The sequence below is a fragment of the Sinocyclocheilus rhinocerous genome, unplaced genomic scaffold, assembly GCF_001515625.1.
Source record: "Sinocyclocheilus rhinocerous isolate Xijiao unplaced genomic scaffold, SAMN03320098_v1.1 scaffold642, whole genome shotgun sequence".
NCBI lineage: Eukaryota > Metazoa > Chordata > Actinopteri > Cypriniformes > Cyprinidae > Sinocyclocheilus > Sinocyclocheilus rhinocerous.
This window is the reverse complement of record NW_015626390.1, coordinates 46,475-56,962: the sequence shown is the minus strand read 5'-3', so window position 1 is coordinate 56,962 and position 10,488 is coordinate 46,475. Positions and strand designations below refer to the sequence as shown.

Genomic DNA, 10,488 nt, shown 5'->3' with positions numbered 1-10,488 from the left:
TGGTTTATTAACATTACATCAGTTAATGAAATACGGTATTTTATTGTGAATTTAAGTCAAGTCTGTAAAACCTAAAATGTTGCTACCATATTTTTTACGGTGAAGTTCTGGCAACTACAGCTGCCGGTATTTTACCGTAAATGTCACAGATTTTTTTTTACAGTGTAAGGTAAAGTAAACAGGCTCAATTCCAACTTCAGATTTTGACTTGAACAACATTTAGTTTCATTTGAGCTTGGTATTGCTTTACCAAACAAATCATGTTTGCTTCCAAACAACAGTAAAGGCTTCAGAAGTACTAAAGTTACAGCCGAACCCAGCTGAAGGGCACCGGGTTAAAAGTGTCTACTAGTCCTCTGTGACTTCATAGTGGGCCATTTAGAGGAATAAAGAGCCGTAATGAGAGCGTGACTGTGTACAGCATGTCTTTAATGTTTCAAATGACATTAAAAGTCTCTGCAAAGCCCCAAATGAAGCAGCTGTCTAACAAAACACTATGTGTGGTTTAACCAGCTCCAAACTCCAGTTTAAACACAAACACAAACAAAACCCAGAGACGTGGACTTCTCAAGCAGATCTTCATAGTGTACTTAAAGCCTGAAACACATGCAAGTACGTGAACATAAACGCTTCTACCTACGCAAGGTCAAATGCTCATATTTTTACGTTCAGATTGCAATTCATATTTCAACATAACGCAGAGTTTGCATACGGGTAGATGATGTTTCTGGCCTTAGAAAGGTGGTTTAACCAGCTCCAAACTCCAGTTTAAACACAAACACAAACAAAACCCAGAGACGTGGACTTCTCAAGCAGATCTTCATAGTGTACTTAAAGCCTGAAACACATGCAAGTACGTGAACATAAACGCTTCTACCTACGCAAGGTCAAATGTTAATATTTTTACGTTCAGATTGCAATTCATATTTCAACATAACGCAGAGTTTGCATAAGGGTAGATGATGTTTCTGGCCTTAGAAAGCATGAAGAGAGATGTAACAAAAGGAAGCAGTCGCAAATATTTGATGCTGGATGTATCTTTGTGTATCACATCGTCTTATGAAAGTAAATAACTGCTGTTTACTTCCTGTATATGTGCAAACAAAATATTTAGGTATACTGAAATCTACGCTCACCTTCGTCACCATCCCACCCGAGAGCGTTTACACAAATCACCTCAGCTTGTGTTTATGATGCTTCACTTATTGACCTGAGACCGGTAACATTTAAAAATCATTCATTTGGCTAAAAGCGGAAGCCAAAGCTTTATTTGGATTTGATTTTATTACTTCTTTCAACCTCTTTAGAAAAGCCATAAAATTTAAAATGGATGGTTCACAAAAGAGCAGGATTTGACCTTTGTGTCATCCTTGAGAACGAATGAAAGACACTTTCTAGCTCTCTCTAAGTCCAAAAGCTCCTCATTCACTCAGAAAGCATTTTTGCAATTAAATAAAGTGACTTTAAGTCCTCTTTTTCCTGACCCGGCTGTAGGGCTGGGCGATGTGGCCAACAATATTATGGTCATATATATTTTTCCATGCAATAAAATACCAATATTTATCACAATATTTAATATTAAGCATTTATGGGGAAGGAAATACATGTTTGTTAGACCTTGAGAGTGAACAGAACGTGTTTGTTCTTAATTAAATTAAGTAGACGCCCTTAATTTAAGGCCTCATGAAATCGGGTTTATTTTTCCCCAAATTGTGTGTTTTACTGTACTTTTTTTGTTTTTAATTTCTGGATTCTGTGTTTTATGATTTCATACAAATGCATCGTCAAAAATGTTGTCTAATGAAATGAATTGATAGAAACGTCAACAATTCAAGCAAATGTAATCAAATGAAAATATAACAATTAATTTACAACAAAACATTGCATTTTATTTTTTTGTCAAATAAGATGCAGCACAACAGAACTGTATGTTTAATATTAAAACATGGATGAAAAAATATCTTGCTTGTATGATATTGCTTTAAAATATTATTATTGTTACTTTGAAAGTTACATTTTAGTAATAGATTTCTGTCATAGTTTCTTCAATTGAAACTGAACTTTTATTTTGGCGGGTTGTGGTGAAGATCTTTGAGTCTTAGTGTGTGTTTGATGGTAGTTTTTCTGTAAAGTGACTCACGGAGCAGCTCTGGAGGTGAAGCTCATGTCCTCATATATTGAGACTTGTGTTTGAGTTTGTGTGTAACAGATTAAACTCCACCATTCATTCACACAAAGACATGCATGACATGCAGACTTACTAGTGACTAAACATGTTTATTTCTGCTGTTAGATTCTTCCACATCCAGTAAAAATGTCCAGAGCTTATCATTGCCCACAGCCCTACCATGATTTCTAAATAGCCTCAAATGTCTGGCTTTGTTTTCCTATTGTTGTCATTCTTGCTGAAGGTAATGACTGAAAAGAGGTTCGACCAATAGTGCGCAGGCATTGAACATAATCAACCAATCGTAGCCTCCGAGAAGGCGGGGTTAACAGAGAACGGTTAAAGCGATGCAAATACACGTACATATACTGTATGAGGACTGTAGAGAGCCTGTCAATAAGAAAATAATAATAATAAGCCAAAACCCGAACATTTTAGGCAATTTGGAAAAATCCGGCCTGGACATGTCTGGGAAAAACAGCACGTATAGTCATCCTAGTTTAAAACACGAGACGCAGGGCAGTGGCATGGAAAAAACACAAGGTCTAGAGATGCATTTTTACTTAGTTTTACTTGAGAGCTATATTTTTAGCATGCTGTGTCATGCACGAGATGCTGCAAGAGATGCAGTAGTCAAAAACATCCAGCTAGTGCATGCTTACAAAGAAACAATGGAAAAGCAGTTAAGTGGAATGCAATATAAAAACACACACTGAACGGCCCCAATGTAACCGTCACAAAACATCACAAATGACTAAACTGAAACACTCTTCATGGACAGCAACCCTCACAGCTGATCACAGTAAAGACACAATACTCTAAAAAAACAGCAACTGGGTAAAACAGTTGATTTGAACTCAATGCAACCTTTTGTGGTGTTTTTAGTGATGAATGAAATAAATGCACTCAGTTCTTAATTGGCAGCATCTGTTCATCTCTCACAGTTGATTCCAGCTGAGCTTGGTGTTAGCATGTTGCTAAGCTAACAATATGATAGCTACTCAAAAAAATATTTGATGAAATACATCAACTGATACCTGCTGAAGAAACCAACTGAAACCAGCCTAAGCTGGATGGCTGGTTTTAGAGAGGTTTTGACCAGTTCTTTAGCTGGTTAGCCTGGGAGACCAGCTGACTAACCAGCTGCAAACCATCTTAAACCAGGCACCCAGTACAGGCTGTTTTGAGCTGTTTTTTTAATCAGCATTTTTCTCAACTCGTCTGAGCTTGTTGCAATGCATTCTGGGATCGCCGTGACCCTTAGGAAAATTAACCATGATTTTATTATAGTAAAAGTGTAGTAGCCATGATTAGCATTTGTATAAGCACAGTTTTACTGCAAATACCATGGTTAAACTATGGTTAGTGTAGCAAGACCTTGGTTAATTTGTGGTTACCATAGTAACCATGTTTTTTTGGTTTTATTTGTAGTAAAACCATGGTTAATTTTTGTAAGGGGAAGTGATGCTGCTTTAGAATATGAGTTATCTCAGAAAGCAATGTTATTTTGTGGAATACCTTTTTTTTTTTTGCGTAGTGAGCTCTCATATGTTGCTGACTAGGTAGGCAGCTCACTAGGGATTGAAACAGCTCTGTGTTATGTAGGCTGAGTGTTCTCGCTCTGATCTTGTTTCAGTTGGGCGTTTTATCACAAATAAACAGTCTTTGGTGTTGCTGAAGAATGGGGCTATGGGAAAGCAGAGATCTGGATTGTTGTAGCGATCTGTGGCAGGAGCCTTAAAGGAACACACCACTATTTTTGAAAATAGGTTCATTTTCCAACTCCCCTAGAGTTAAACAGTTGAGTTTTACCGTTTTCTAATCCATTCAGCCGATCTCCGGGTCTGGCGGTAGCACTTTTAGCTTAGCTTAGCATAGATCATTGAATCTGATTAGACCGTTAGCATCTCGCTCAAAAATGACCAAAGAGTTTCTATATTTTTCCTATTTAAAACTTGACTCTTCTGTAGTTACATCGTGTACTAAGACCGACGGAAAATGAAAAGTTGCGATCAAGGATCAAGTTACCTAGCTGGGACTATTTTCAGGCGCTGCGTAATATCATTGCGCCTGCTGCACCCATGGTACGGCAGCAAAGTTCCTTGATCGCAACTTTTCATTTTCCGTCGGTCTTAGTACACATCATTAGTTAAATCATTAGTTTGATGATTTAAATAGGAAAAATATAGAAACTCTATGGTCATTTTTGAGCGAGATGCTAACGGTCTAATCAGATTCAATGATCTATGCTAAGCTAAGCTAAAAGTGCTACCGCCAGACCCGGAGATCGGCTGAATGAATTCAAAAACGGTAAAACTCAACTGTTTAACTCTAGGGGAGTTGGAAAATGAGCCTATTTTCAAAAATAGTGGAGTGTTCCTTTAAGAAGTTCAAGCCCTCACTATCTGTGAAAACACTATCAGGACGCAGAGGAACAGAAGAAAACAGACAATTGAGGGTGTCAATATGAAGTATCTCAGCGAGAGGGGAAAACCCAAGCGGAGGAGAAGAGAGAGAGAGATAGAGAGAGAGAGAGAGAGAGAGAGAGACAGAGAGAGAGAGAGAGAGGAGGAGGAGTTGCTCTGCGCTGATAGACAGAAGCTCTGTTGTCTGTCTCTCTGCTATCAGACTCATGCTTACTTTAGCCAGACAGCGTGTTTAGATGAACACTGAGTGCAGTGTTACTCATCTCACACCAAAACATTTATTACAGGGAATGAGTTAAAAATGCTGGGTGAAAAGCAACTGTGCATAAATCGGTGCTAGAATTCTTAAATACTCACAGACTTGTTGCAACAACAAAAAATATCAAACTGCAACCACCATTCCGATCAAAAGCAAAAACAGCAATAAAAAGAGTTCAATGTAATAATGCAAGTATGAACTTAATATGTAAAACAAGCATATAGTTTCAAGATGAATCATTGTACTAGTTAAATTCAAATTGATAATGTGGCTGCATTTTGCCTATAATGTTGACCTTTGGCCTACTTAGTGAGAGAACTGTTTTTGTGACGTGCAAATTATCAATTAATCAATCATAATTCATAATAAAATCATAACTGATGGCTTTTTATGTCCTGGGTCTTTTTTTAAAAGACTTCTTCACCTCCAGGCCTTAAATCGAGACCTGATTAGTTTGCTCATTTATCACTGTAAATGTGAATAAAGGTGCATTCAGAGACTTCTTGTGACTGTATAAACTGGGCAGGTTTATCATATTAGGCTCTGCATGCATCGTGTTTTTTAACAAATATACTGAACGTTAAGCTTATGATGAAGCTTATGCTAAGATGATAATTTATTCTATTATTTACAGTCCAAAAAATTACAGGACCATGCGTCTACATACAGTACGGTCAGTAAAATAATAATAATTTTTTATATTACATAAAATATATTACCTTCTTGCTCTCTTTTTCTTTTTAATTAAATTACCAACTTTATATGTGTTTAATAAAACTTTTAAACCCAATTCAGCTGGTATGAGGTCTCGTGGTACACTTGTGTTGTATTAGTTTGGTGGCTGAGTAAAGCAAGCCGTACCTGCGGCGAGGCCCAGTGGCAGCAGCAGTCTGAAGAGGAGTCCACACACCAGCTCCGAGGCCATCATCATATCACAACAGATGCTGCAGTGAGAAATCTGCGGCCACAGCTCTTCTTGCTTTGGAATCTTTCGCAGCACATGATCTGCTGGTTCACTTCAGTCTAGTCTAGTCTAGTCCTCATGGTAATCAAAGGTTGAAGAACTTCAGAGTCCAGATAATCCACGCGCAGGTTCCTCAGTTCTCCTCAGACATGCTTTACTTCCCTCAGAGCAGCAGATTGCGCGTCAGGTTTCTCGTCTTACCTGTTGACAGGAGAGATCATGCTGCTCTTCAGAGTTTGCTGGGTTTCCTCCAAACCGTGTGGCATCGCGTGTGCCGCTGCTGAAGGAGTTTTGTATTGCCTCACTGGCATCTGGACGCACTTTTTCTCCTCCTCAATGAACAGAAGGACCACCCTGCAAATACTGACGAATGACTCCAGCAGTCAGCAGAGGAGGGCCGGGTTTGGAGGGAAGAGGTGGAGGCTCAGGTAGAAAGAAAGAAATAAAGAAAGAAAGAAAGAAAGAAAGAAAGAAAACTAAAAATGAAACTTGTGGAATGCAAATGAATGGTTGTGGGATCTCGTCTATATGAAGTACACTCATTTTTTTTCTTATTTTTTTTAATGTTAAATGTACATTTTATATATTTTATTTTACTATATTATTATTATACTCTATATTACATTTAACTAGCCTATATATATATATGACATTGGACCACAAAACCAGTCATAAGGGTCAGTTTTTTGCTGAATAAATAATCTTTCCATTGATGTATGGTTTGTTAGGATAGGACAATATTTGGCTGAGATACAACTATCTGAAAATCTGGAATCTGAGGGTGCAAAAAAATCTAAATATTGAGAAAATCATCTTTAAAGTTGTCCAAATGAAGTTCTTAGCAATGCATATTACTAATCAAAAATTAAGTTTTGATATATTTACGGTAGGACATTTACAACATATCTTCATGGAACATGATCTTTACTTAATATCCTAATGATTTTTGGCATAAAAGAAAAATCAATAATTTTGACCCATACAATGTATTGTTGGCTATTGCTACAAATATACCTGTGCTGCTTAAGACTGCTTTTGTGCTCCAGGGTCACATTATATTGTCAATAAAATATAGATCTAAAATGTAAAATATTTGTGTAGCGTTTGTAAAGTAATGTTTGTTTTGATGTAAGCATAAATAAACTGGATGCGAATAACAGTGTCTGCAGCGCCACCTGCAGGCCATCACAGGACTCCACATACAGGCTCCTCTACTGGATGCGAATGTGATTACTCTGATTTAAAGTCTCTCGGGTGAATTCAGCTAAAGTGGGCCGTTCAAGCTTGATTGTACTGTGCTCAATGGTTTACACTTTCAGAGCATAACAATGGTTCTGAATTAAAGGGACACTATTTCTCTAAATGGTAAAATAGTATTGGTTGATGCAATATGACACTGGAGGGTCTGGCCACATCTCAAAGGAGGGCTGTGTCATGCTGAAAGTTATAGAAAACTCTGACATAAGATTTTTTTTTTGTAACTTATAGGCCTAAGGTTGCTCTCTAAATGTAAACAAACATTATTGTGACAGGTCCTGTTTTATTCAATGCTGCCATCATCAGGGAATAAAATGCAAAGAATAACATTTTCGTGTAAGGTGTTGAAATATTGCTGGCCCACTTTGGCTGAATGTGTTAGATAAAGTGGACCAACATTTAACCTTCAATACTTATACCCAAATTAATTTAATAAACAAATTATTTTTATAGTTGACGTATAATTTAGAAAACAGAAATGAGTCTGCAGTCAGGAAATTCTAGTCAGAGATGGAAGGCAAGAGAGAATAAGTCGAGGCATGAAGTTCAATCTGTGGAGTGAAGAAAGGCTGAGAGGAGAAAAATATAGAGGTAGAATATAAAGCTTTAAAATATGGAAACAATTAAAAATTGTTTAAATGTTTAGAGAGCAGACAGATTTTTTTTTTTATGGTTACCATTTTAAATGTTTCTATTATTAATTTTTTAACCTAGTTTAGTTGCACGTGTTATAGTCACATGTTTTTTTTTTAAATCAATATTCTTAATTCTGAATATTCTGATATTCAGATTTCATCAAATTTAATGTCAACACAACATTCTTTCAGTTGTCTGGAACTTCACACATGAATTGAGATTTGGATTTACACATGATTTATTTTACTCATAAGCTGTAGGTTATATATTTTTGGGGTCTTATGCTGTTAAATATGTTAAAAGCGTTATTATGAATTATGGACTGGTATTTGAGTTAAAAACGTCTTAATGCTGGATTAGTTTCAGCTTTTGTCTTCTCCAGATGTTCACTGATGGACTGGAGTGCTGTGGATTACTTGTGGATTATTGTGATGTTTTTATCAGCTGTTTGGACTCTCATTCTGACGGCACCCATTCACTGCAGAGCATCCATTGCTGAGACACTGATGCAGTGCTACATTTCTACAAACCTGATGAAGACACAAACTCATCCTGATCTCAAGGATGGCAAATGTGAAATTTTTGGTTGAACTGTTCCTTTACTGTTAATAAGATTGCATGATTGTGTCAGAATTATAGTCATAATTGAGGACATTGAGTGGCAGTAATGATTGTTTCTTCATGGTTTAAGTATATATCAGAGTTGGCAGTTTTAACAATTCAGAAAGTTTTTCCAAAGTTGTGAGAGTTTTCTGGATCTAACCAGACACCTGGAGACTCTGGACAGATCGTATAGAGGCTGGGTTGAAGGAGGGAATAAAATTAAACTGGATTTGCCAAAATTCAGCAGTATATTTAATTTCCAAGAGCTCTTGCATATGAATTTAAACTAAAAATTGGTCGGCAGCTGGAACCGTGGCCACTTTTTAGAGAGATCCAGCATAATAATGAAACCTATTCAATGGAAACCAAATGCAGCAGTGCTGGAATAAAGCAGCAGATGAGAGAGTACTGAATAACGAGTCAGCCACTAATTAGAGTATTTGAATGTACACATAATTAACTGTCAAACTAGATAAATGAAGCTGAATTACTTCAAAATTCAACAGTTTGAATGCTTAGTAAACTCCTCTCAAATGAAGAAAGCTTGCAATTAAAATATGCACAATAATCTGTCAAAGACAGTCATTAGAAACTGAATATGGTTCATTTTGGCTGAATAATGACTGGACAGCGTTGATTTTAGTGCATGTTTTTAATAGTTAATACCAGAGGAATGTTGCCCTGATACACACAGAGATTAAAAAGTGGATTTCATTGAGATCAACACAGCAGGAAAAACTATCAAATCTGGCAGTGCAAAACTCAAACCTCCATGTATTTATACAAGTATTAGATCTGCAGATCATCGGTATTAAAAAAAAACAACCAAAACAATGTAAAATACAGGTTAAAACTGCAGTGCGTGTCAGGAAATCTTGTATAAAATCACAAGGATCTGTTTTGTTTGTTTAGGTGATGAAGTGATGAACTTTAGATGTCTTCATTGAGAAATGACATGATGTCAGCTGCTGCACAAGATCAAATTGTGTATAAACACGTAGAACCAGATCTCTTCACTGCATTTTTTATGAATCAATATTTTTTGGCATGTATTCCAGTAGAAAAAAAAATCTAAACATGCTTAAAACAAAATGAATATTTACTTTGTTTTCTCAAAGTGTAAAAAAAAAACTGAATTTGATTAAAAACTATATATATATTTCGTGTAAAAATTATTATTATACATACAGTACTTATTAAAGTTGCATCTATTTGATCAAAAATACAGTAAAAACAGTAATATTGTGAAATATTATTACAAATTAAAACAGCTGTTTTCTGTGTGAATATCTATTAGACTGTAATTTATTTCTGTGATGCGCAGCCAGATTTTCAAATATTGTCCTATCCTAACAAACCATACACCAATGGAAAGCTTATTTATTCAGCAAAATATTGACCCTTATGACTGGTTTTGTGGTCCAGGGTCACAATTTATCTTTGTGTTCATCCAGAAATGAATCACTCAAACATACGCCGTGACTTAAAACACAAATCAGACGATGTTAAACCGATAGAGATGTGAACGTAGCGTTAAAGGACACTGCAGCGGCAGGATTGTGGCGTGTTCTGAGGTAAAAGACTTAGGATGGGGTCAGAGGTCACGGCAGGTGGTCGCGGCTGTAGTTTACAGGCTGCAGCTGCTTGAGCAGATAGTCTGCGATCTCACGCGTGCCAGCGGCCACAACACGTCTGGACACGAGGTCGAGCGCGCCTCTTGCACAGACCAACAACAAGAGTTAACTACCGAAGCACCTGCTGACTCTCCAGCTCTGACTCTATACAAAACACCTGTAGGCTGTTTAACACTTTGAGTATATTTTTATATTGAGATGGCAGTTAATGATCTTAATGAGTTAATTAATACTGACTTTGTTTTGATTGGTACATTAAAAGCTTTTTCTTTATATACTGTCTGATGTTGCTAAAAATAAAATGCGGAAGAAAGTTACTAAACTCAAGTAATTTAATGAAATGCATCACACATTACTTTTTAAAGCATGCATTTTGTAATCTGTTGTGAAAACACTTTAAAAGTCAAAAAAGACAAAGACAAAACAGATGTATTTTTAAATTTTTTATTTTTTTTTTGGTTTGTATGTTTGTTGTTATATATATATATATACATATATGTGCGTGTGTGTGTATATATATATATATATATATATATATGTGT

The 10,488-nt window shown here is 36.3% G+C and overlaps 1 protein-coding gene across 1 annotated transcript in view; it reads right to left on the bottom strand.

The window, feature by feature from the left end:
- LOC107713889 (piezo-type mechanosensitive ion channel component 2-like) overlaps positions 1 to 6,080 on the bottom strand; it is a 130,110-nt gene extending 124,030 nt beyond the window's left edge. Inside the window, exon 1 of the mRNA XM_016519539.1 lies at positions 5,714 to 6,080. Within this exon, the coding sequence (XP_016375025.1) occupies positions 5,714 to 5,783 (70 nt within the window). The 5' untranslated portion in view covers positions 5,784 to 6,080. The remainder of the gene's footprint in view (positions 1 to 5,713) is intronic.
- Between the last annotated feature and the right edge of the window lie 4,408 nt (positions 6,081 to 10,488).